The sequence below is a fragment of the Rhamphochromis longiceps genome, linkage group LG3, assembly GCF_057381845.1.
Source record: "Rhamphochromis longiceps isolate RC_006_pf linkage group LG3, R_longiceps_female_GT1.1, whole genome shotgun sequence".
Lineage (NCBI taxonomy): Eukaryota > Metazoa > Chordata > Actinopteri > Cichliformes > Cichlidae > Rhamphochromis > Rhamphochromis longiceps.
The window spans coordinates 54,178,134-54,203,915 of NC_140559.1; the positions used below are offsets into that span (position 1 = coordinate 54,178,134).

Genomic DNA, 25,782 nt, shown 5'->3' on the forward strand with positions numbered 1-25,782 from the left:
AAACAAAAACCCACCTCCCAAGCCTGATATTTGTTACAATCAGGATGGAGAATCAGCCAATTTGAATTCCATGTGCTCACCCCTCCATCTCCCACCCAACTAGAGACCACCAATGCGCGCGCGCGCACACACACACACACACACACACACACACACACACACACACACACACACACACACACACACACACAGACCTAGGTCTGATAAAGAGGCTCTTAAACCTCGAGGAAGTCTGTGTTGGTCTTTGAGGGGGACAGTCCTTAATTCTGAATACAACCTTGAACTCAGCTTCCCCCCGCCCCCTCACTGGTTCCCCCTCTCTCATTACTGGAATCATTCTTCCTCCCAGCTTACTTTCTCCAGGGTCCCTTCTCTTGTTTTTCTCGCCCTCCCTTTCAGGAGTTTGGGCCGAGTCCTTTTCCAGTGGGGAAGTCCGGGGCTTCTCCCTCTCTCTCCCTCTCACAGTGCTGACTGACTCCAAACGTCTTGTCTGTGAAGCTTCATTAGAATTCATTTGTTTGAATGGGTTCATTTCTCCTTCACCCACTGCCCCCCCTCTCCTCCCCTTGTTTTTCCAAGCTCGGGAGACATGCATATTAGCATAAAAATGTCCTCTGCCTCACCTTGAGTAACTGCATTGTTTTCTTGCTTTTTATTTTTTTTACACCCTGGACACGTTTCTGCATACGTGCATGCAAAAACAAGACAAATTTAATTTCTTGCACATTTCTATCAACATTATTTTAGTCTAAAGGTTGTAAAACGAACGCAATTGCTTCATATTTTCATGACTGTTAGAGCACTAAGTGTGAAAAAACCAAGAAGGAATATATTATGACCTCCTCATAAACACTGGAAATATGCAGTGGAAAATATGTGAAGCATTTAGTACTACATTCACATATACACAGCCCGCTTAAGCCAATAACACAAACCATTCTAATCTGCACTAACCATTAAAATAAATTTGCGGGGTATGTGGAGGAATGGGGTCAAATCTTCCACTTAATAACTGTTCAAACCTCCTTTAGCAGAAAAGACAAAGGAGGATCGGACCTGCACAATGTTCAGAACAAACTCTGAACCATTACTTTATTCAAGACTGCTTCAGCAGGCCCACATTGTCGTGGTGTCTGGTGTTTCACAGCCTCTATATTGTGATAAACATACTATACAGTAAGACCTTCCAAACGTGGGGTCATCAGGTCACTTTGAGCTTCAGGTGGAGGATAGCCACTCTGGCCATGGCGGGGTAACAATAGCCCATTAGCCTTTTATGGCTGAGGGGTCAAAAGGGCTTCTTTACCTTTTTTTTTTGCCAATTTTGGATATACAGCTGAATAAAAACAGCCACTATTCCTTCCAATCATGCTATTCTGCTCATGCACTTACAGACCAGACCTGTCTACTTTTTTAAAAACGCATAAAATAGATGTAATAGCTCATCATGTTACCAAGGAATCCACTGAGCACACAGTCAAACGCTTACGTGACCCAACAGTCACTTGATCCAGATGTTACAAAGAAGTAGGTTTCCAGTAAGCGCCGATACCTCACAGTCGGAGATTTCCTGTGCATGTGTATGTAGACGGTGGTGTGTTAATGTGTGTGTTTCAGCAGGGTAAGAGGGGGTCATCATGGAAAGACTGATGGAGGTCTGTGGAGAGGAGTGCACAGTCGGTCATTTTAAGAGCAGAGAGAAGAAAAAGGTAAAAAAAAGAAATAAGAGAAGGAGAGCTTCCAGAAATGTGTCTGACCTGCTTCAAAGAGTCAAAGAACGAGTCGAGCTCAGGTGTAAAATCCTACTTTATATAGAATTCACTTTACTGTAGAACTCACATTTGAAATCATTTCAGTCACAAAAACAGATGATAAAATAATTAAATAAGAACTACTACACAATGAATACCTGAACCTTGCACAGAAACAACGTTTTACAGTCAGTGTGTGCGTGATTGTTAAAGCCTTCAGTTGTCCAGGCTCATGAGAAGAGCAGTTCCTCTCTTGATCCAGTGCTCTGGAGTCACAGCTCCAGATTTAAGTTCAACGCCCACAACAAAAGACGCTCGGCCTGCCCCACCAGCACGCACCGGGTAGTAGTAACACGGACACAGGTACGTACCTTCACACAGAGACACACAACTGAGTCAGTGAAACCACAAAGCAGGACAGAGAACAAAAACAAGAATCCAAACTAAGTGATTTATGGATGAACATAATAATACAGGTGACAAAAAACCACATGAAAATAAATAAAGTGGAACATAAAAAAAAGTTTGTGAAACGAAGTAAGGAATTTCACTCACTCTTGGCCATCTTCTTGCGGTTTTCCACTGGTTTGAAGTGGATGGTGGGTATAGGACAGACCATCTGCATGGGTTTAGCTTCCACCAAACAGGAGTTGTTCTTGTCCCAACCCGCTCCCTCTAAATACAAACCTCTGACGAAGACTCCGTCCTGGAGGGGCCAAAGAGACAGGTATGGAAGGCCATGAGCAGGAAAACGTGGAAAAAACATGGATTATAAATAGGTAAAGGGGAGGGGGAGTGATATAAACACTCGCTTGGAGGTGACTTCTTGCATTAAAGAAAACATGACTAACAGCTCTGCCAAGGAATTAGATAATGAAATGAGGAGAGGAAAGAAGAGGGAAGAGGAGAGCTGCAGAAAGAAAGATGGATGGCAAGAGGTGGTGGTGTTTGGGTGGCGGGGGTTACGGAGAAGCTAGAGTAGAGGCAGAGAAAGAAGAATAAGAATAAAACAAGGGTGGCTCAGAAAGGAGGTGAATGGGAAGCAGTAGGTCATGAGAGAGAGAACATGGGAACACAAGAGTGGTACAGAGAGGATAGGAAAAAGGAGGGTGTGAAGGAGGAGAACAGAAAGGGGAGGCGGGGGAGAAACGGGAGAAAAAAATCATTTGGACAGAAGGAAAAAGAGTCAAAGCTAAAAAAAAAATGAGGGAAAACATCAAGTTAAGAAATGATAGAAGTGCAGACTGGCACTGAAAAATCAAAGAGAGAGAAAAGAGATCAGGGATAGAAATTAAATAATTACAATGTAAGAAAATATGACCAATCAAAACATTTTACATGATCTATAAAAACACCCAAACATCTACACGTGAGTGTATTTGAGGGATGAAAATAGAGATGCTGCTTTGAATGAAAATAGATTGTTCTGGGAAAAACACAGCCAGTGTCTGAGTGAAGATGAAAGATGTGATGTAAAGCTGTAATGACAGCTGAAAGCTAATGGATCAGAAAAAGTAGCCCGGCGGCAGATTAGTGTCATTTTCTATACAATTTTAAGAAATACAATGTGTCTCACCTTTGGTGGGTAAAGGAGCTTGCTGTCATCTACAGTGGACACTATAAACTCCCAGGACAGCATGTCTACTGATATCTGCAGGGACACACAATAGAGTAGTTTTCATCAAATAAACACTGCGCAGCAAGCAAAGTAGGGTGTCTATATTATGTGTATTTTATGTGGTGTGAAATTTAATCTTCGCTGTTTAATCTTCAGTTTTGGAATCACGATTCACTGGGTTCAGCTCACAAAACCGTCTGTTAAAACAAGCTGAGACACTCAAAAATATATGGCCATCAATCACAAAGTGAGCGGGATTTCATAACCGTCTCCTGTGCGCATGTGGTTGTGTGAATGCTCACGTTGCGTTGTCGAGCTGATGACTGCAGAACAGCAGTGAGGAAACCGTTGGGAAAGGTGAAACCGGACAGCCAGAACAAGTTGGGGGGCTGGGTCGTCTGTGCCCAGCGTGCAAACTGATCGACTCGCTGGCAAAGATCCCTAGTCCACGCTGCCAGGGGTTTCAGTGAGGGGTATGCCTAGAGGAGAGGGTGGGTGTGAGAGACGATGAGTGAGACGTGGAAAATCTACAACCATTTCATGCTTCCAGCTGTTGGCAGCTACTCAAAACAGGAACAAGTTCTGTTCAGTGCAGTCACACTGAGCACTGATGGCCTGTAGGTCTCATTAGCACACGAAACTGAACTGGTGAGTGAGAATTGAGAGGAAATGTACAAGGATGTCTCAGCATGCTGGCATCTTCAAATCTCAACAGGAAAACCTTTACTTGCTTTGACTGATTTGATAATACATAAAGACTCGCTGGGATCTAAAAATAACTGACCAAAGCATAAAAGTGATTGTGATAATTGGTTTTATTATCGAATACATAAAAAGTAAGTAACAATGACCTGTTCTCATTTCCAACTCCACATATTTCTTATTAAACTCACCGGGACTCACTTTGCATGATTCACAATTCTAAATAATCACTGTTTCTCTTACACTGCAGCCCCTCGGTTCATCCTCTGTCTGAAACAAGCTGTTTTATCTCCCTCAACCCTCCTTTAGACTGGCTGCTCCTCACAAAGCCACGGGTGGGTGGGCCTCCTGTGTTCACAGCTAGAGCTGTATGCCTGAAACGGCTCTATTATGGAACAAGAGCGCCACCTCCTCAGAAGTAGGAATTAGTGGTTGCATGGTGATTGGTTTGATTTTGATTTCTTTGCATTTGGAGACCGACTACAAGTAGTTGCAGCCACTAACTCCATTAACTCCAACCCACAGTGTTACTGGAGGCCAAGCTAATGCCATCCACGGTAAGCATCTGGCTAGACATCGTGTTTCTAAGCTTTTCAGGGCCAAGTACAATAACCTCAGTTTAATCTGCATTTAGAAGCAGAAAATTTCAAGTCATCCAGGTCTTTATGTCTTTAAGACATTCCTGCAGTTTAACTAATTGGTGTGTGTTATCTGGCTTCATGGACAGATAGAGCTGGGTGTCATCTGCATAGCAGTGAAAATTTATGCTATGTCTTTTGATGATAATGCCCAAGAGAAGCATGTATAATGTAAACAGAATTGGTCCTAGCACTGAACCCTGTGGAACTCCATAATTAACCTCAGTGTGTGAAGAGGACTCTCCATTTACATGTACAAATTGGAGTCTATTAGATAGATATGATACAAACCACTGCAGCGCAGTACCTGTAATACCTACAGCATGTTCTAATCGCTCTAATAGGATATTATGGTCGACAGTATCGAATGCTGCGCTAAGGTCTAGCAGGACAAGCACAGAGATGAGTCCACTGTCAGAGGCCATAAGAAGATCATTTGTAACCTTCACTAAAGCTGTTTCTGTGCTGTGATGAGCTCTGAAACCTGACTGAAACTCTTCAAATAAACCATTCCTCTGCAGATGATCAGTTAGCTGTTTGACAACTACTCTTTCAAGGATTTTTGATATGAAAGGAAGGTTGGAGATTGGCCTATAATTAGCTAAGACTGCTGGGTCTAGAGATGCTTTTTGAGGTTTAACTACAGCCAGCTTGAAGGCCTGTGGTACATAGCAGATTATTAGAGATAGGTTGATCATATTTAAGATTGAAGCATTCATTAATTAATTAATTCAAATTTTATTTGTGAAGAAATTCATAAAGTCATTACTAGTTAATGTTGAAGGAATTGTTGGCTCAACAGAGCTCTGACTTCTTATCAGCCTGGCTACAGAGCTGAAGAGAAACCTGGGGTTGTTCTTATTTTCTTCAGTCGGTGACGAGTAGTAAGATGTTCCAGCTTTACAGAGAGCTTTTTTTAATAGAGCATCAAATTGGCTTTCCAGGCTAAATAATGATTTTCTAAATTAGAGAGACACCATTTCCTCTTCAGCTTATGAGTTATCTGCTTTAAGGTACACATTTGAGAGTTATACCAGTGAGTCATGTACTTAGAGGAGCTACATTATCTAGAGTTGTACACAGTGAAGAAGTAGAGATATTAACAAGATGATCAACATCAGTAGTGTTAAGCTGCTCTGCACCGTCTTGGCGCAAGGCGTTGAGGAAGATAACAATGGATGAATTATATACTTAAACTTAGTTACAGCGCTTTCAGAAAGACATCTACTGTGATGAAATCCATTTGCCACTGCTGTGTAGTCGATTATTGTAACGTTACTGGGAAATCATTAGACAAAAGAGGGTTTTCAGAGTCTACATGGATGTTAAAGTTACTCACCCACAATAATTATTTTATCTGAGCTGAGCTCTAAATCACAGAAAAAGTCTGAGAATTCAGAAAGTCTGAGTAAGGCGGACGATAGATAACAACTGGTTTTCCAGTTTTCCAGCTAGGGTGGACAAGTCAGGCTTTCAAATGAATGTAAACTCTGCACAAGGCCTTTGGTTGATTACCAAGCTGGAGTGGACGATTTCTGCCACAAACCCCACCTGCGCTTCGATGATTCTAACAATTAGTATAACTCAGGGGCGTTGATTTCATCATACTGTAACCAATCAACAAAAACCAATCAATTTGTTGATTAATGATTAAACTATAAAAAATAAACTATAACAATAACAATAAAAAGAGCTATATCCATTTTTCTGCAATCAAACCTCAAGTGCAACCAAACCTGGTCACCATCTTTGAAGGAATCATTTTAAAGACATCATGGCCTTAATATTTGAAACTATGATTTTGTTTAATGTGAGCATCCACAATTTTATATACGACAGAAAATAAGGAAAAGCAGAACAGACGAACTGTTCCTGCATTAGTCATATCCCCTCATATCTGTTTTTTTCAGTAGCTTATCAGTCATCTTATCTGCAGTAACATCAAACACAATGTGAAATACCAAACACAGCTTTACAAACAAAAATATCTGTATAATGAAAGGCGTGTCACGTATAAATTAATGCCTCAGATCCAAAGAATAAATGCTCGCGAACCACTTTTTCTGTCAGTCTACTCACTGATTTAAAAACCTTTTACTCAAAAGCAACAATTACAACAATGGGTTAGTGTGACAGACTCCGTCACAGTTCTCTATAATTTCAGAGAGTGAAAATAATCAAAACACGTGTGTTAGCTGTAACAGTAAAGATATAGCTGGGAAATGGCTCGTGCCTAGTAACTTTCCAAAACAATAAATATCAGCATGACTTAGTAATTCTCCATTTCAGAGGAACTAGCTATTAAACCTTTCAGCATTGTCACTGACGTTAAAGCCGCCATATCTGCCAAGAAGGGCTGTCATAGAGTAAAAAGACCAAACAGATGCCTAGGTTGAAGATGGGTGTAATAATTTCACTGTACAATACCATCTTAGCAACACTGATAAGCATCAATCTTATTGATATATGTTTCCCGTTGGCCCTCACGTTCACAGACGAGCTAAATGCTTTCAAAATGTAGGCTTCATGTCTGGAAAGCCACCAAGCCTTTATTGACAATATACAATTTAATGATTAATTTAAGATGTCTCTTAGGCGCACACACATTCATTATATGGTCGTCGCACATACGCACACAAATACAGGCAAAGGCTTGTGAGGAAACCAGATACAAAATGGCCGGAGACAGAGAGGCAGGCAGGCCAAAATTAAAGCCATGAGTCTGAGAGCTCAGAACTAATGACAGGCTGCTATGCCAAGGAGGGGCGGAGAAGAGAGGGATGGAGGGACGGAGGGATAAATAAGCAGGACACTCTTTGAGGGGCTGTAGTTGCTGCCTGGATCAGATGAAGCGTGACGAGAAAGAAAGAGAGCAGAATGGAGGTAATACTTCCAACATATAAACAGGAATGAGATACAGACGATGAAGAATGGAGGTGGACAATGACTGAACTAGTGCACAAAATGAGAGCAGGAGGAAAAAGAGTAAGCCACAACTGAAGTGAAAAGACCAAGAGATGAATAAAAAGCCTGGAATGGGAAGAAATATAAGGAGAGTCGTCAGGTTTACAAGTGATCAGCAGAACAGAGGCGCTCAGCTGGAGGCAACAACTCTAATAGCTATCCAATACTCCTATAAAAGGAAATAGATACACACACTCGCACAGACACATACGGTATATTGAGCTGTATTAAGCTCCTGGCTAGAGCACAATGAGCTCAGGGTCTTTTTAGGAAAGTGGAGCAGGCCTTGGAAGGTTTACTTTGCTTATTACACTACGATTAGTTCACAGACACTGGCTTTGTTTGGCTGCTGAAGCCCGAGGTATGCTCCACCTGACTAACAGCCTCTCACAAATACACCCATGAGCAAAAACACATACATGCATACATACATGCTTTTCATCCACAGCTCTAAGTCAGACACTTGAATATAAACATGAACTGCCCTTACTGACCCTTGTCAGTGGACACACACAAACACACTCTAAACACACACACCGACACTCCCTTGTAGTCAGAAGCCTTTCCAGCCTCTTGACCCTGTGTTCTCTCCCCACTGTAAAGAGTCCAGTGATAATGAAGCCAGAATGGAGCATTTGGACAGAATCACAGCTGGAATACAGCCAGAGCCACACTGAGCCCATCTGTGTGTGTGTGTGTGTGTGTGTGTGTGTGTGTGTGTGTGTGTGTGTGTGTGTGTGTGTGTGTGTGTGTGTGTGTGTGTGTGTGTGTGTGGACAGACCAGAACAATAAATGTATGTCTGCGTAGCCAGGCAGGGTGATGGATAAATACACATTTAATAACAGACCAGTGAGTGAGCACAGAGACAGGCATGCAGCTGTTTCAGTGGCTCAAAGCAGATTAGATCCGTGCTGATCGGATCACAATCACAGGGATCAATATGTGATATGAGTGCAGAGCAGACATCTGAAGGGCCTCTGTCAAGCAGCAACACACCAAAGGAATCTGTGGTAACTATCTCAGGGAGAGGAAGGCTTAAAATGCAGATTAAATCAGAATATAAACACAGCGCTCTGTCAGTATTGAAATATTATCTGCGACCCTTATTCAGAAATGCTTGGTCAGTGCTTGATTATACAGTACAGCACGGCCAAACCAAAGAAAAGTTACATTTCTCTTCACAGTATGCCTTTAATCACGCATTCTGTTACTCCTTTTCAGTTTTACTTCAGTTCTGATTCAGCAAAATCTTCTTTGGCTTTTCATGTGCGCCCAATTTTCCAATAAGTAGCTTTCTCAGCACTATTGATCTTAGCAGTCCATCCTCGTTGTAGTCTGTCTGTCAACTTTATGAAGTAAGATAATCAGAAAGTACCACATGCAGTTTCACATCTGTCATGACTTAGAACGTGTGCTTCACACATAGGACGTGTGAGTGCATCGATTTATTTTTAAACAGTGAGAAGCGGCCTCATGCAGCTGAGAAAAGATAACCAGTGAATGCACAGTGGAGCATATTTGGGTTAATGTTTTTGTAACCTCAATGAACTTCTAGCCTAGAAGTCTAATCTCATAACAGGTCTTTGCATTTCTACAACCCCCAAAAAACGGACCCACAGTTGAAGAAAAGTGCATTTGATAATCTACAGTGTTCTTGTTGAGCTAGCAGAGACATATACAGAAGAATACATCTGCATAAGGAGACAGACCCAAGAAGGATCAGTAAAGGATCATAACTATCCTGCACTGGTAGCTGTAATAAACTGTGTGCACGTGTGTGTTTGCACCTTCTCCCACAGCGATGGTACACGGGCATCATGGATACAGTTGAAGATCTCCTCCAAGCTGGGTGACATCACTACTAAGCCTTTGATCCCTTTCTCCAGTTCCACCAGAGATGATCTAAAACACAAACATACACAGTTACAGTAAAACTGTGTCAACTGTGACAAAATGTGTAAAACATTTGATTGATAGGTGTTTAGCAGTAACTAGCATTGAGCCTTTTGAAATTACTCTTCGTCTTGCACATAAGCACAAGAGCAGGATGGTGAAATCCAAACTGCGTCTAGGACAGAAACAACCGCGCTGTAATACTAACGCAGCTTCAGCTGGGAAAGCTGCAGTGACAGCATGCTAACACAAAGCTAGCCAAGAACCTAGACTGATGTTAAAGCTAGGGTTGCCAACCGTCCCTTAAAATACGGAATCGTCCCGTATTTAGAAACAAAAGTACACGTCCCGTATTGAGCTAATAAGGGACGCACTTTGTCCCGTAATACAGTGAGAATCAAAAGTAGTCTATAAATGTTTATGGAATTAACGCTTTGTTTGAAAACATAATTCCCAGCCCCTCTCCTGCTTTGTGACCAATGAGCTGACAGCACACTTATGACAATTCGAGTATGACAATTCAGATTACCGCTCATCTCATTGGTCGAGGAAAGGTCGCTTACGGAGAAAATACCGGAAGACAACAGATGACCACAACAAGAAGCATGGCCAACAGGGAAACAAACGCCGTCACTGCGGTGCAAGTCTCGGACGACAGTACACCTAAAGCTGGGCAGACACTGTGCGATTTTTTCAGTCGCGTTATTCAGCTCCTGCTCAAACTGCACGATTGACTCGCAGGGGTTAGAAGTTGGTAGGTCACGATGCAGGTCTCACACTATACCGCCCGATGCTCTGATGCGACCTGAGTGCTCACACTGTGCGTCCATAAAATTAAGGTTATAACAGAAAATCTGTCGCTCGCTCTCTGTCTCTCACTCACACAGACACACCACCACCATCAACTTTGCTAAATTGCTAATGAAAAACATGATCAGGCAGCTGTGATTTAGCAGCGATGTAGATCCAACTATTTTCACGGTTGTTGTGGTCGTGATAATTTTGTGAGGCCACATCGAAAAGGCTCGGATGAGCTTTTCAAAGTTCTACAAGTTGTGCCTCCATCGCTTGTGTCCAGATCACACGCTGCACAGCCGTGCTGCTCCATCTTTTTCACGGCGTTTACGTGTTTGCGCGCGAGCAGTGTGAGCGGCTCACGAGCGATTGATGATCGGGAGCTGGTCGTGAGGTGTTAATCACTTCTCGTTACCCCACGTATACTACACGACGCACGATGAAGGCCAAAATCGGTCCGATCACTCAAAAATCGGCTCAAAATGGGCCTAAAACCGCACAGTGTGAGCCCAGCGTTAGAGCAGCAATGTTTGTTCCCCTCAGAGAAAGGGAAGAATGGGAAAAGGAAAACACCTGGCTGGAAAAAGTTAATATGGGCATGTGCAGTGAATATCAGCGCTATGTGGCCAGAAGTGTGATAATATAATTTATTTTGTGTAATAAACGACTGCAAGGATAGATGATTACAACAAATAGATGACTAATACATAAAAGTAATACATAGATGAATAATGATGATGAGTTAAGATGCGTAATCATGGGAACAAGCGGGTTTTCAAACGGGAGCAGCTGATTAGCATTAGAAAAGCTGAAATAATACCTCAGCTGAAGCCAATTGTACTAAATGCACTATATGTGCACTGTTACAAGAATATTTTTCTTTCTATTGTTTTCTATTATTTTAAGTTAAGCAGGACAGAGTTCTTTTAAAGAAAGATTTACTTATATTCTCAAAAGTTAAGCATGACAGGCTTCTGTTTAAGAAAGAGACCTGTTTTATGTGTTAATGTTGTCATTTTGAGCTAAAAATAAATGGCTAAATGATCATTTGTTTCACATGTGTTCATATCACAAAGAATACACATCTACTTAAATCAAATTCAAGTCAAAGGGTTAAAAAAAATAATTTCACACACAAAAAAAGAGCTAGAAAATTCACCACACTGGGAAGGGTGAAGACAACTGGGTCGCCCGGCCCTGGCCACGAGGTGTCCCTTATTTATTTTTCAGGGAGTTGGCAACCCTAGTTAAAGCTGAGCGCATGCTGAACCCAACTCAGCACGCAGAGCCTGAACTTTAGCAGGTAACAAAAGGAGTGATAAGAAGTCAGGCTTGCAGCGTTGTAGCATCCATTTCTATCTGTCTACAGTAGAATCACTTTAAGTTGTCTTTGGCTGGTTTTCAACTTTGCTTTGTGTTGTTGGCTTCGTGTTTATATGCAAACACTAAAAGAAAGATGCCCCTGAGTCCTCATTAGGATTTGTGCGGGTACATGTAACTGTCATCTAAGGTTTATTTTGTTAACTGGTAATTATTCTGTAAATTGATCTGAAATGCATCGTCTCATAATGACAAAGCAATGTAATGAGTAACGTAATTAATTACTTTTTCTGGTGAGTAATCACGTAATGTACTTTATGTTACTTTTAAGACAAGTAACGAGTAATGTGTAATACATGGCTTTTTTTGGAATAACGGCCCCAGCACTGCCTAAAACACATCTAGGATTATTAGCGCTCTGCGACAAGACCACACCATGTTATACTTAAGTTATTCTATCAAGTGCACAACTTTCTGTTATTGATTTGTCTTTAATAACACTGGTAAATGGACTGATACCTATACAGCACTTTTGTACTCAACCACATTTATATTGCACTTCATTCTATGTGCTTTACTACTTCCCACTGCTTAACTGTTCCACATAGACTGACTCACACTGATGCATGCATCAGGAATTCAGGATTAGTACGCCTTAGCTCCTGAGCCACAACATTAAGTTAAAAATAGAAATAAATAGCATTGTTTTATAACTTAAAAAAATATGAATAGCTGACCCAGCCAAAAATAAATATGAATTTCTGCTTTTTTAATTTCTGTTATTGTCTTCAAACTGGTACAGAGACTAATTGGAAGGAGTGAAAATCAAAAAAATCAAACACGTGAGAAAAAGCACTTTTGTTAGCAGGGTCTGAATTATTCAGTGAAAATAAAGTGCAATTATTCAGCTGTGAAACTGCACAATTTTAGCCTCAGATTTGTTTTTCTAACTGATGGCATATGACACCTACATTTAACTCATTTGAAACTGTAGATTTACACATCAAGGTACAATAAAACAGACACACACACACACACACACACACACACACACACACACACACACACACACACACACACACACACACACACACACACACACAGAGTTCATACTTAATGGTGCTCAGCAGAGAGTTGTATCTCTGGATCTCTTGCAGCAAGACCACATTAAGAGGTGAAGGGTTGTCCAACAAGAGGGTTCTCGTGCCCTCACATTCAATGTATTTTGGGATCTTTACACGAACATCTGTCAACAGCTCTAATACCTAGAAACACAAATAAAGCAGATATAACAGGTTCATTCCCAGTAGTAAAATACACACTCCAGGAGAACCAATATAAAAGTGGTGATAATGAGATTTTACCAATTAGACTGTTCACACTACTATAAAACTACAGCATTTAAAGCACAGAGACAAACTGCCAATACCTCCAAGAAGGATCCTAAGAGATAATGTGCCTTTAACTTGACTTTAAACAAAGCAGAAATAATAAACAGAGCTATATCTGAAAGCAAATCCATGCACGGGTGATTAGATATAATCAGATCCATCAACATTCAAAAGCAGCAGCTAAGTGGGACCAGCATGTGGGACTTGTGTTAGAAGCAATTTAAAGTTGTGATAAATGCTCTGATCTTGATCTTGCACCACAACAGCACTCTGCTAATAACTAACAGAACAGTTTTTTTTTTATTTAATTTATTAAAAACAACAAAACCCAAATAAACAGTATAATGTCCTAATAACACACAGTTTCAGTTTTATAGAATACAAACCTTCTGAGTCCTTTCCTTAAACTTCAGGGTGAAGCATAAGCCATAAAGCACAGATTCCCAGATCTGTATCTTATTACACTGATGACTGTTAGCCAGTGTTATGTAACTATATGGATGTCTAAGCATTGCTGGGAAGAAATCTGTCAAATATGGCTGTCTGGAGTCACGCAGACAGCCTTTTTCAAGCAATTACTAACCATTAACTGGAAAAAAGAACATTACATTTCCCACGTTCTACTACACATACTTTTAAAGAGAGATGATGCCATTCAGGCTATACGGCCCAGTACACTGATTAACTGTTAAGCCCAGCGTTAAAAAACAAAACAAAAACAAAACAAAACAAAACAACTTTATTCAATATGCACATTATTACATTTTGTAGTTTCATCCCTGTTCTCTCCTCCCAACTTGTTTCACCCTCACCTTATCTTCTCTACTACCCCCAGCAGCAGTCTTGCTGGTAACCTGGGGCTGCAGGGAGAGCAGGGTGTCAAACACTGTCTTAGTCTCAGCGATCTGGCTTGCAATGTCAGCATTAGGGTGCTGGCCAAATAGTTCTGGATGCTCTGTGGATGGCATCCTGTCGATATATTCCTTGTATAAAGCCTGGGAACCGTCACGGGGGATGTAATAGTTGGTTAAAGTTGATAACCTGACAGAGAAAAAGGGGTTAATAATTATATATATATATTATATAAAATGCCCATCAGCATAATAACAGTGCAAAAAAGACAACATCATCATAATACATATGATAAGATTAAGTGTTCTGTTGGGAGCAGCAACATGAAGTGGTAGTAATTTCCTGTGCTTCAGATTGCCTCAACACATTAGCAAACAATCGTTCTACAACTACTCCTGCGTGAATGGAGCACTGAAGGTTTGTATTCTAAGCCTCAAAGATTTCACTTGATATTTATCTAAGGGGAAATCTGAGTCTTTGGGTAGAAATGATAGAAACACACGATTTGTGAAGCCAGTAAATAAACAGAGTAAGAGATCTTGACAGCACTCGGTGTATCTGCTTTTCTTAAGAAGTGATGACCTTGCTGTCCTCTTGGTGGTGCTAGCACTCTGTGAGCAAAAAGGTGCTTCAGAAAGTCTCAGTTTGAAGCAACAGTTTGCATCAAATATGGGAAATGTTTAGGCATCGGTACTTCTGCAAAAGTGCTTTTGTTTACCAAAACATATTTAAATTATTAGCACAGTGCACTGGTTTGAAGCAGTTACTAGTATACTTGCATTAGCACACTGAATAATATCTTACTTGAAGAATGGCTGGTTTATGACAGCGTCACAGAAGTAGTCATTGATGTATGTGGTCAGAAGACGTCTGTCCCAGTCATCGGTGACGTGACCTCCATAGTTGACCCCAGCAATGAGGTACTTGAGTGCATCCCAGGGAATCTCCTCATAATCATTCAGGTACAGACTGAGTAGTTTCTCACTCACCTGGGAAGTATTAAGACAAAGAGCTTAACAGACTGGGTTTGAAATCTGACACAACACATCAAGGACAAGTGCAAAACTCTCTGGAGCAGAAAGAAAAAAGAAATGTTAATGAATCAGTCTCACACACCTGAACTAAATTCTTGTGATTTGCATTTTGTTGTACTTTTGTTTACTACATTATTGTTCTCTGACACAGGAGAGCATCGTGTTGTTAGGAAAATAAAATCAACTACCTGCATACTTATTATTAATTACTCTAAATTAATGTGTTGTCTTTAATAAAGACACACGTACATTTATCCTAATCAATCAATCTTTTTCTTTACATACAAAACCATGTGATCTTCACTACATCAATCAGCAGATGTAAACACAAACATTATTACTGCACTAAACATTTGTTTTTCTGTCCTTTCCAATAGCTGTCACAGTTTTTTTCCTGTATCAAATGAATCTCTCACCTCAAAGTCAGAATCATTAAAGCCATACACAATGTTCCAGCCCATCTGTAGAAACTTCTTCCTTTCCAGAAGGATGCTGTGGAAAAAGCAGAGGGAGAAGAGGAGCTTCCTGTAGAACGCGGGTTTATTGCAGCTGTTGAATTGAGCTTCTGTCACCAGCTGGTAAAGACGCTTCATGTTGGCTTTAACACCCTGAGAATGAGAACGGGAAGTGTTAAGAGTTTAGAGCTTATAGTTTCAGTTACGTGTAGCGTGTATGTAGTGACAAGTAAAACTCACACATACAAGAATGTATATATTGTATGACTGTAGCGACACAAAGCTGTGTCTGTGAGTGTGTACCTTCGGTGGTTCAGTGGTCATCTTGATGCCAGCCTGCAGAATGGTAATGGGAAAATCAGGGTGTGGTGAAGAGCTGAGCCAGAGCCTGAAGTCTGGGTGGGGCTTCTGCAGCTGTAGCTGCTTAATCAGCTTGTCCAGCTCAGGCATCCATGACAGAGACAGGTGACAGTTGGCCAGGAACACCCAATGACCTGAAAGAGTCAGTTCAGTTTAGTTCTACGTGTAGATTCCTATTTGAGTAATCAGACACAGTGATCGTTAAAAAGCAAACAAACAAACATAGCAACTGGTCTAGCACCGTTCTTAATGCCCTCCTCTATCATGCTCTTGGCAATGGGAGCCTGTCCCTGGCCCAGAGACAGAGCCTGGAAGTGGTTGCTCATCCCAGAAGCCTCAGCTAGCTGCAGCAGAGCGCCTGTAGGGTCCACCCCGGGAGACAGAACAAAGATCAGAGGAGTACAGCTAGTTGATTCCTCCACAACCTAGGGAGAAGACAAAGATGGCACATTCATCAAAAAAGCTGGAAGAGAGTGAGATGATTTAAAAAAAAAAGGCAACTTACTTGACACCTAACAGTAACTCTGCAATGGGATTTTTGGAGATTTTGACACTTCAAGCAAAAATTCACTTGCAACTAGAAAGATTATATTAACAAGAATCCAAACCTTTAATCATGATACTTGGAAAAATATCAGGAATTAGTTTAAAAAGACCTGAAACTCACTGATTTCATGTCGAGTACAGGTGGTTCCACAAAGCGAGAGCCGAGGTGTTTAATGATGAAGGAGGTAATGCAGAAAGAGACACGGTCGGGACGCATAGCACGCACTATCAGCATTTTCTGGAACTCATTACACTTACTCTCCCAATCACCTAAAGGGGGAAAAAATGTAAATCTGTAAGTATACAATTTATTAGGAGTGATGCATAAAGACAAGAAGAAAAACAAATAGTCAAGTAATTAAAACTGTTGCACAGCAGTAAGAAAAAGCTGACTTTCTTGCACATCAGTTCACCCGGCCTCTCAGGAGAGCACGCTCAGTCAGTTTGCTCACAGTGAGAAGACTTTCCTCCATAAGAACACAAATGTACCCTCTATAGCACATTCAGACCTGGAAGTGGAGCATTCTCTGGCTCAGAGCTGGTGAACCAAACGTTCCAGTCTCGAGAGGATTGTTCAAAGGAGGACACGATGCCACGGAAGCCGGGCAGCTTATCCAACTGTGTGATGTTGTCCCAGCTGGAGTCTGCCAACCAGCTGGTAAATGGGTTATCCATCTGCCCCTTCTTATCAAGAACCTACAAGCATCAATCAGTCAATCATCAGTCAGTAGTCTAATTATCTCATCAATATAGGATATATAGCATATACTAAACACACTCATACACCCTACAGGTCTTTTTGAGGGATATTAGCAAATCTACTGGTGAGGAAAGATTTTACCACCAACAATGTGTCTGTTCTGTTTTTCTTACAATTCCACCTCGAAGCAAGAAGTTATACTGATCCATGTTGAGTTTTCCGGCCACCTCCAGAATTTTGGCACACATCTGGAAGCTGAAGAGCAGCTTGTGAGCCTCAAACAGACCACGACACGTGTACCTGCCCAACACAAAACCACGCGTTAGGAAGACTCACCAGGATACAGCAGCAGTAGCAAATGATGAAGTGTACGTTTCTGATTAATTATATCAAAATCTTACAGGTGTACAGATCTTTTCACAGCAAGTTCAGATACATATTACATGCCCAGTGTGCAGCATATCACTACATCAGCTCGCTCTTTTATCAAGTAGAACTGTTTATTTATGCATCGTATACATCATGTAACACACAGAAGCAGACGTGATTTCAAAACAATGCTTACTTGTACACTGCGTATGTGTGATAATCATTGAGGTTGGTGATCCTCTCCTCCAGCTTCTGGCTGCGCTTGCTCTTTTCTATGCTGAGGTTAAACAGGTTAATGTAGGCATCCAATGAGAACTGGTACATGGGGTCAATGCGGCCCATGTCACTTAGAATGAAGAAGAGAATAGAGGCTCGCTCAGCACATGGACGGTAGGCCTGTCAACACAAAAATATTAAAGACTTTTTATTATCATTTCCAAACAGCATGCAATAATAAAGAAATGCTACATTTACTGTAAGACCAAGCAAAGGAGGACAATCCCCTCTGCCGCTCTCCTGAGACCTGACCTCTCTTGCAGAGTCGATCTTGAGCTCGGTCTGTTCACTGCTTTCCAGCTGTTTTGAAACTTCAGTGGCTGTCACTTTGGATGCCTGCAGGGTGTTTACCAGCTGCACATCGTCCAGCAGCGAGCCAGTTGACTCATTCAGCAGTCTGGTAGAACAGACATAAACATACAACAATAAAAATAAAACAACCCCCCAGCCCAAATACAAAAACCTGCTCTCATTCATGGGTAGAAAACCATCTCATTCCTTGGAAAGAATTTCCTTTCGAGCTTTCGAGAACTGCATGGCTGAAAACATGAGTGATCACCATAACAAGGTGATATGCACAACTTGTGATCTTTAAGATATTAATATATATACACTGTATACAGATATTTAATGCTGGGTAGGGTCTTAATCAGTTGCTCTTTCTCAAAGTACTTTTTGCCTGAAGTACTAATAAGAGAATAATGGAAGTTGACACTTTTTCCGTTCCTTTATATAATCCCTGGTTCTTATGGAGGTACAGTAGGCATGGCTACTTTAACAAACATGTTATAATTACTATTACTGGTACAGCTGGTGGTAATAAAAGACTGGATCTAAACTGAACATTGTCCATTATGTGAGGAAAATATTGATGAAGAAGGACAAAGGTCAATGTTTGAAACCTGAGAATCTCATCCTCCAGGTCCTGCAGGCTCTTCTTGCCAGAGGCAATGCTAATCACCAAAGAGTCTTTCTGCTCTTCCAGCTCTGGACGCTCTTTACGCACCACAATTCCCAGTAGCTGGGCTTCTAAACCCTGTGTGCATGCATGCAAAATACACAAAAATCCCAGTGACAGGTAAATTAAGACGGCATCTAATACCTGAAACTGCATATAGACAAAAATTAGGAGTTATATGGAGTTATTAAGTAGCCAGAACATACAGAGGACACATATGGTTTCACAGACATGCATGCTCACCTGCTCCTTAACAGCAAAGTTTACTATAGTGGTCATTGCAGAAATCTCTGGGGTGTAGTGGGGGTTAGACAGCTTGGTGGTGATATAGAAGCGGAACTCAGCACTGTACTCCACCTCCTTATCACCCAGCTTCAACAGCAACCTGCCGCCTGCAAACACGTAGACGCATAAACATAATGAATTCATATCCATCCATCTATCCAGTGTCCTCCACCTGTCCTAGAGGCACACTCACATTCATTTAGAATTATAAATGAACGGTCTTTAGACTATGGGTGGAAGTACCCTTGCAGACACAGGGAGAACATGCAACTCCAGACAGAAAAGTCTCCACCTGGATTTGAAACCACTCAAACAGGTAAAAATTTATTTCACCAGCTGCTATTTTAAAGTGTGACTTTGCCTATGTGTGCGTGTGCATGCATTTGCATCACACCTATGCATGTCAGGGACTTGTTGAGAATTGGGTTGAGAGAGGGGTCCAATTCCTCCTGGACATTCTGCAGCAAAACAGGATTCCCAAACTGGATGGCATTCTCCAGCACCCGCAGGTAGTCTGGCATTTGAAAATCGATTACTTTGAGACCCTGCGAGTTTGGCAGATAAGAGACAACAACAACACAGCCTGTCAAACACAAAAACATACCAACAGCCTCAGAAATAATTCCTCATTCATAATCATTAAAAATGTATTTCTTTATATTTATAAACTCATCTGAGTTGAGATTTTTAAATGTCAGTGAAGTTCATCTTATTTGCTTTGTAAAAAGTACTGGCAGGCAGTCTTCATAGGTTCAGTAATTACTTGAGGGGGATCATGAGTATGTTGGTGCAGTGAATTTGAGATGAGTTGTGATAGTCTCAGAAAAGTAAAAGGTCAGCTCAAATAAGGGAAATGCATTGCTACCAGGCACGGCAATAAAAAAAGAAAGAAGAGAGAGGACAGCTAGAGTTAATGAAAATGTATCTACTAAACCTTTATGGGCAGTCAAACAAAGTTTAGTAATGTATTTTGAGTTATATTTGAGGATGTAATGTTCCCACCCAGCACTTGATGGGAAAGAAAGAACCCAGTTCTTACCCTTGATAGTTCCATCTTTTTAATCCACTTCAAAGCTTGGCCTTGAGGGTCCACCATCAGTGGCCATCTTGACAAAAAGAGCAGAGAAAGATATAAGAAGTTGTATTTACACCTTCACACATGGTTTGTAAACTGTAAAACATACATGCACAACTCTAAATCCAGAAAAAAAACGAATAAAATGAGATTCCCCAAAACTAATAATAATAAAACTTATAATAAGATACCGAATGATGCACTGACCGGTTTCCACGGGTGACTATAATTCCGTTCTCAGTAGAAAAAGCATCAGTGGGCAGGCCCTGGATGTTCCAGTCTCTCACCACTGTGGGTTTGGACATAAAAACTGCAAAACTGAATCCTGGTGTACATGCGATCCCTAAGCCCCTTACCTGAAAAGAGTGTAAGCAGATACAGAAAGAGAGAGAGAAGAAATAAAAAACAAGAAAAATAAAAGAGTACAGTATACATGGGTCATTCAATTTTAAGAGGGCATTTTTTTCTTAGACGTTCACTAGAAGTTTACTGCACAGTAGGATTTACTGGGTGCTTTAACAGTGTGTTTGGCTGCCTGACCTCCTTCATCCAGATTTGAAGCAACTCCTCTCTATAGTTGGAAAGGAAGGGGCCCATGTATGAGAGAAAAGAAGCTGCCAGCAAACAGTCTCCCACCAGATACCCCATATTTTCTTCAAGGCCCTGAAAAACACACAGATTTGGATTACATAAAGATGCATGTGGGTTTTTATGTTAAGTATTGTTCTTTGCCATATTTTAAGTAGTATTTTAAGTTTAGACAGGTGAGTGGGTATGTGTGTGTGTGTGTGTGGGGGGGGCGTACAACAACTCTCTCCTCCCAGCGGACCCTCTCTCCAGCAAGTCCAGTCACCAGTTTGCCAGCACGGTCCAGTTTCACCTCCATCTCATCTGATTTCTTCCTCAAACTCTCCTTCATGGCCAGCTTTTCACTGTGCTGCTTTTTCAGCTGCTCCAATTTTCCCCCCAACTGCTCACAAACACATGCAGATCGATTATAATAATGGAACGCCATTATGCTCTTTTGCAAACTGAGCTCTCATCAATCAAACGCTTATATCTGTCTGGTGGTTCCATGATGTACTGGTTCTTCATACCGCTCGTAGTTTGTTTTGAGCCTCGGCCAGCGCGGCCTGCTTCTCTGCTAGCTGGGCCATGGCAGCATTCAGCTGGGCACGCTTTGGTTCTACTACCCTGTAGACACGACCGTACACCTGGAAAAACCATATAAACATTCATGGATTTAGTTTTGCCCCAGACTTTTTCTCATCATATGTAACGAAGCTTCTTTTTTGTTACTGTTCTCATATTCTACTTTCTTGGGCATGTGCTTTCTTCTTTTGCTGTAGTGTGCTTAACCTGCACTGTGGATGACAGTGTCTTTTGTTTATCTACAATCCGTTATATATCGCCATGTTTAACTATAACCAACTACCACTTACCATATGCTAGCAGGTCCACGGTGACTATTGTTATTTGTAAGTATGTTTAAAAGTGTGTGTGACCGTGTGTAGCGACCTCTTACCTCCATGGCTCTGACCCACATACAGAGTGACTTGGCAGCCAGCGATACTTTGCCGATGATCTCTGGCTGGAAGTCCACTTGCTTGCAGTACAGGCCAATCTTCTTCAAAACACGGTCTGATATATTATCTTTGTCAAAATGAACCAATGTTTTGATGAAGTTTCCCTCACCTGCCAGAGACACATGACAGTCAGTTAACAATCAATTGCTGTATTAAAGATGAAAAAGAATGAGTACATTTAACCCCTAATATAACATTTACAATCACCCTTTTTCCTCAAAAAAGCTGATTGTAACTGTGGACTGTAATTCTCTGATTGTGCTGTACTCATTTTCACTACACTACAGTTTTGCCTGTTATTTCTGTTCTTTTGCCAAACTCTCTCTTCAATTAATTTCTGCACTGCTGCTGTCGCTCACCCAGCTGTCTCTTGGCTTCTGCCCAGGTTGGCTCTTTCTCCAGAAGGGTCATAACAGCATGCATCACTGTCTCCACCAGTGCAGGAGGACGGCCGTATGATTTGATCTCTGTCATGTCCTTCTTATTCAGAGACTCCAGAGCCTATGTGCAAAAACATCAATGTGTGGTTGTTAGAAGGCTCAGTCGTGTGAAAATCCAATACAAATAAGACATAAAACACATGCCGAGTGGTACTCGTAGCAAATTACTCACCAAACCAGACAATATAATGAACAAAGTAAGCGCATACATGTTATTCCATGAGAGCAGTCAGCGGGACAAACATACCTTCATGGCTTCTTCCAGGGCAGGCAGGGCCTCGTCCAGGTCTCTCTGTGCATTCTCAGCCATGGCTTTACACTGCAACTCTTCTGCCCTGATTTTCTCATTTTCATCACTCACCGTCTGAATGCAAGCACACATGTGAGTGAATGTGAGTTCAACTGTTATTATTTATTCCGTTTTTTCAGTAACAATCTACCACATAACATTTCAAAAAAATCAGTTTTCAGTTTTAATTCAAAAGGATCTTTAGGTGACTCGTGGAAGTAACCCACGCAAATATTACTTCAATCTCTGCAGTGAGTTATGTTCATGTACTGTAGCACATACCTTCTGTTGGCTGTCGGCTTCTTTCTTTTGTTGCACAATGACGGACAAATATTCATCACACTGTTTCTGGAACTCGGCAACCTGCTTTTTGGCCTCCTCGAGCTCTAGAGACATGGCCTCCACTTTCTCCCTCGTTTCACTGATTTTCAGAAGGCCGTTACGCAGCTTGCTCACCTGCTCTCCCAACTCACCGCGTTTCTCCGCCAGCAGTCTGGATCGGCACAAACACATTCGCAAACAGAAGCCCGACAAGCTGATTTTAACAGAGATGCGCATTTAGGGAATGGAACGGGCAAGCAGAGCTATTTAACCACCAAGGAAGCGCAGTAGAGAAGAGTCAGACAGACTGCAACTGTAAATACCCTCAAACTCATAACCTACAACAGTGCAGTGTATCTTCATTGCTATCCAAGTGAGCGTAAAACACTTATGAAGCATTTCAATGTGGTAGGAAAAGTGGAGACAAGCAAAGGAGGAATTCAAAGGTAAAAAGCTGCTTACTTCTTGTATCCAGACACCAGCTCCAGGTAGTTTGTTGGTGTCACATAATTTTGTCTCCTCAGCTCCAGTTTCATTCTTTGGGAGACTTGTGCTACTGACTGGTGTGTGGTCACAAAGATACTGGAAACCTTTGTCTGGATCTAAAACGTCACACAGAAACGTAGAAATGTTACCTTGAGACAAATCATGGAATATCTTCTCCCCTCTGTGCTTAAATGCTCAAAGGTAAAAGTGCACATATGTCTCTTTGTGTGTGCATGCCTCACCCCTTCCACTGAGCCCAGCTCCATTCCGTCCAAGTACCTCTCAGCAACCTCCAGGAGGGCATCTTTGGGCCATTCACAGAACCAGTCTATAGTGGTGCAGTTAACAAGAGCTGGGTACTGGAGGATGCGGTTCCTGTAGGCAAACAGCCACTTCTCAACATTGTGCGACTGCTACACTGCACCGCTAATCGCAACAAGGGTTAAAAGGCCTACCACTCATAACAAGCTCTTCCCTTAATGCTTGTCAGTGAAGAGCTGTTTTTATCAACAAAAGAAAATGTGTGTTCATCTATTTGCTCACTACATGTTTGTGTGTACAGACAGCTGGCCGTTTGTCTCAGCACGAGTCCTTGCTCTAGAATCACTCAAATAACTTGACCTTGTTTATCTTAGATGACTCACTGTTCTAACTGCAACTTTGCAGAGTGGTGTAGGGACTAATCGCTCTGTAAAAGGCTGCCAGTTGATTTAAATGTATTTATTTACAAATCACCATGACTAAAATGATATCATAGAGGGTTTATTGTGTTCATTTTACTTGGAGTCACAAAGTGGATTTCTCAGTTTAAATACTGTAGCACAGCAAAAAACACTTTCATCCCTTTCTTCCTCCAGTCCCACATTTATTCAGTAGTTTAAAAAAATCTGGAGAAAAAAACCCCAAAAAGGGGGCAGGAACTTCTTGTCAGTCAGGATACATTACATAAATAGACTCTACCTGAATGGCTCTCCCACTGGACTCAAACAGAGCACAATGTGCAGGTTGTTCCTGACTCGCTCGATCAGGTAGCTGAACAATGAGTCAGGAGTCTCAGCCACATTGTCTTTCCTGGCAGACTCTGAAAGAGCATTGCATACCTACAGGCAAAGAGACAGCGTTACACACTGCATGAGGATATGAGCATTTTGAATCTACGCTTTGTGAAAACCGATTTCATTTACCCATATGCTACCTGTTGGCTTCATAGAATGAATAAATATGGTATGGAAATTAAATGATATGCCCTAGAGATAGAAAGACATACTGGCCAGATGAAAGCTATACACACCTCTACAAACTCGTCTGGCTTATATAGGTTAGGCACCTCTCCTGAACTCAGGATGTTATTGATATCCTCTAGGAAGGATTCGTCAACAATCTGGGTGTCATTGAACAGAAAGACTGTGGGCTTGTTGTCCACACCCGCCAAACGGTACAGCTTCTTGATGTCTAGAAGCCACACACACACACACACACACAGACACACGCACACTTAAAATCCCTCACTGTACTAGTAAAAATATTCAACTTATGCAATGCTGACATCCACGAATTTCCTAATATTATTAAATTGGCATGTTTAGTTTTAGCTTTTTTCATTTTAACTGGAAGGTAGTAGACAAATTGCAGTTTCTCAAAAGTCTGCGAATGTAACGGTTGTGTGGCGGACCTCACCCTCTCTAAACTCCAGTTTGCGGTACTGCTTGGTGACTTCCACTTGGAATACCTGGTACTGACATATGAAGGCAGCTATCTTAGACAGGCTTCGCCGACCTGAGCCCCCGACACCTACCACCAGCATGTTGCCCCTGAGCTGACTGATCACTCGAATGATCCGAGTAACTGCAAAGGGAGCAGAAAGATATAACACATCAGCTTCACCGTGCCCGGAAATCCCAGGAGGAAATACAATATACAAACTAAAATTAGTGTGAGTTAGACAATAGTGCACTGCTACTGACTTAAATACCATGCCACAAAATAGCATGCTGACAGTATTGAGCGTGCTGATAGGTCCTTAGTCTCTCAGCTTTTAGTTTTGCTCTTTTTCTCTGTTTTTCAAAGCAGTTTCAAGATAGATCTGATTGTTAAAAGTGAGAAACCTTTAACAGTACAATGACTTGTGGGTGGAACTGACACTGTGGGTTGATGCATCAGGTGTATTGCCCTGTTTTAAACATGCATGCAAATGTGCGTGGTTGTGTGTGTTGCGTTTCAGATGTACTGTGTTCGATGGCATCTCTGAAGAGCACCAGGTTTGTAGGCACCACGCCAGGTGTCAGATTGTAGTCCTCTTGCTGTGTTTCCATGAACTTCTTGAGACTCTTCATGTCATGCAGGTCCTCATAGACAGACGACTCACTCATGAAATCACCTACCCCACAGAACAACAATAAACACATTTAAACAGTTTCACATATTCTGGGCTGGTAATGGACTTAGAAATTAGCCATCAACCCATGAACTCATCTGTGGGAGTATTTTTACACATATTGGAGAAACAATGTTTATGCACAGAATGCAAATAATTAAGTACCAAATATTGGCAGTTGCTTGTTCGGGCAGATGCTGTGGAAGGTGAGGTCAAAGAGTGAACCCAGTTTTTCCTCTAGGAGAGAAATAAAGGTATCCATATCACTGTGGTTTACAAGCCGATCTGAGAAAACCCTGAAAT

General features: G+C 41.5%; 1 protein-coding gene across 2 annotated transcripts in view; it reads right to left on the minus strand.

Moving 5' to 3' along the window:
- Positions 1 to 1,794: 1,794 nt before the first annotated feature.
- dnah2 (dynein, axonemal, heavy chain 2) overlaps positions 1,795 to 25,782 on the minus strand; it is a 66,337-nt gene continuing 42,349 nt past the window's right edge. For both annotated transcript variants that reach the window (XM_085400394.1, XM_085400393.1), the window contains 35 exons: positions 25,645 to 25,775; positions 25,333 to 25,482; positions 24,783 to 24,950; positions 24,397 to 24,557; positions 24,066 to 24,205; positions 23,348 to 23,480; positions 23,082 to 23,221; positions 22,581 to 22,791; positions 22,257 to 22,373; positions 21,929 to 22,070; positions 21,509 to 21,678; positions 21,081 to 21,197; positions 20,789 to 20,953; positions 20,524 to 20,646; positions 20,191 to 20,339; positions 19,948 to 20,014; positions 19,303 to 19,453; positions 18,867 to 19,015; positions 18,568 to 18,701; positions 17,918 to 18,062; positions 17,586 to 17,785; positions 17,194 to 17,320; positions 16,830 to 17,016; positions 16,442 to 16,590; positions 16,016 to 16,199; positions 15,718 to 15,908; positions 15,376 to 15,567; positions 14,730 to 14,914; positions 13,886 to 14,114; positions 12,796 to 12,947; positions 9,462 to 9,576; positions 3,672 to 3,848; positions 3,328 to 3,402; positions 2,307 to 2,457; positions 1,795 to 2,122 (listed from right to left, as the gene is read on the minus strand). In XM_085400394.1, the coding sequence (XP_085256520.1) occupies positions 1,968 to 2,122; positions 2,307 to 2,457; positions 3,328 to 3,402; positions 3,672 to 3,848; positions 9,462 to 9,576; positions 12,796 to 12,947; positions 13,886 to 14,114; positions 14,730 to 14,914; positions 15,376 to 15,567; positions 15,718 to 15,908; positions 16,016 to 16,199; positions 16,442 to 16,590; positions 16,830 to 17,016; positions 17,194 to 17,320; positions 17,586 to 17,785; positions 17,918 to 18,062; positions 18,568 to 18,701; positions 18,867 to 19,015; positions 19,303 to 19,453; positions 19,948 to 20,014; positions 20,191 to 20,339; positions 20,524 to 20,646; positions 20,789 to 20,953; positions 21,081 to 21,197; positions 21,509 to 21,678; positions 21,929 to 22,070; positions 22,257 to 22,373; positions 22,581 to 22,791; positions 23,082 to 23,221; positions 23,348 to 23,480; positions 24,066 to 24,205; positions 24,397 to 24,557; positions 24,783 to 24,950; positions 25,333 to 25,482; positions 25,645 to 25,775 (5,332 nt within the window). In that variant the 3' untranslated portion in view covers positions 1,795 to 1,967. The remainder of the gene's footprint in view (positions 2,123 to 2,306; positions 2,458 to 3,327; positions 3,403 to 3,671; positions 3,849 to 9,461; positions 9,577 to 12,795; positions 12,948 to 13,885; positions 14,115 to 14,729; positions 14,915 to 15,375; positions 15,568 to 15,717; positions 15,909 to 16,015; positions 16,200 to 16,441; positions 16,591 to 16,829; positions 17,017 to 17,193; positions 17,321 to 17,585; positions 17,786 to 17,917; positions 18,063 to 18,567; positions 18,702 to 18,866; positions 19,016 to 19,302; positions 19,454 to 19,947; positions 20,015 to 20,190; positions 20,340 to 20,523; positions 20,647 to 20,788; positions 20,954 to 21,080; positions 21,198 to 21,508; positions 21,679 to 21,928; positions 22,071 to 22,256; positions 22,374 to 22,580; positions 22,792 to 23,081; positions 23,222 to 23,347; positions 23,481 to 24,065; positions 24,206 to 24,396; positions 24,558 to 24,782; positions 24,951 to 25,332; positions 25,483 to 25,644; positions 25,776 to 25,782) is intronic.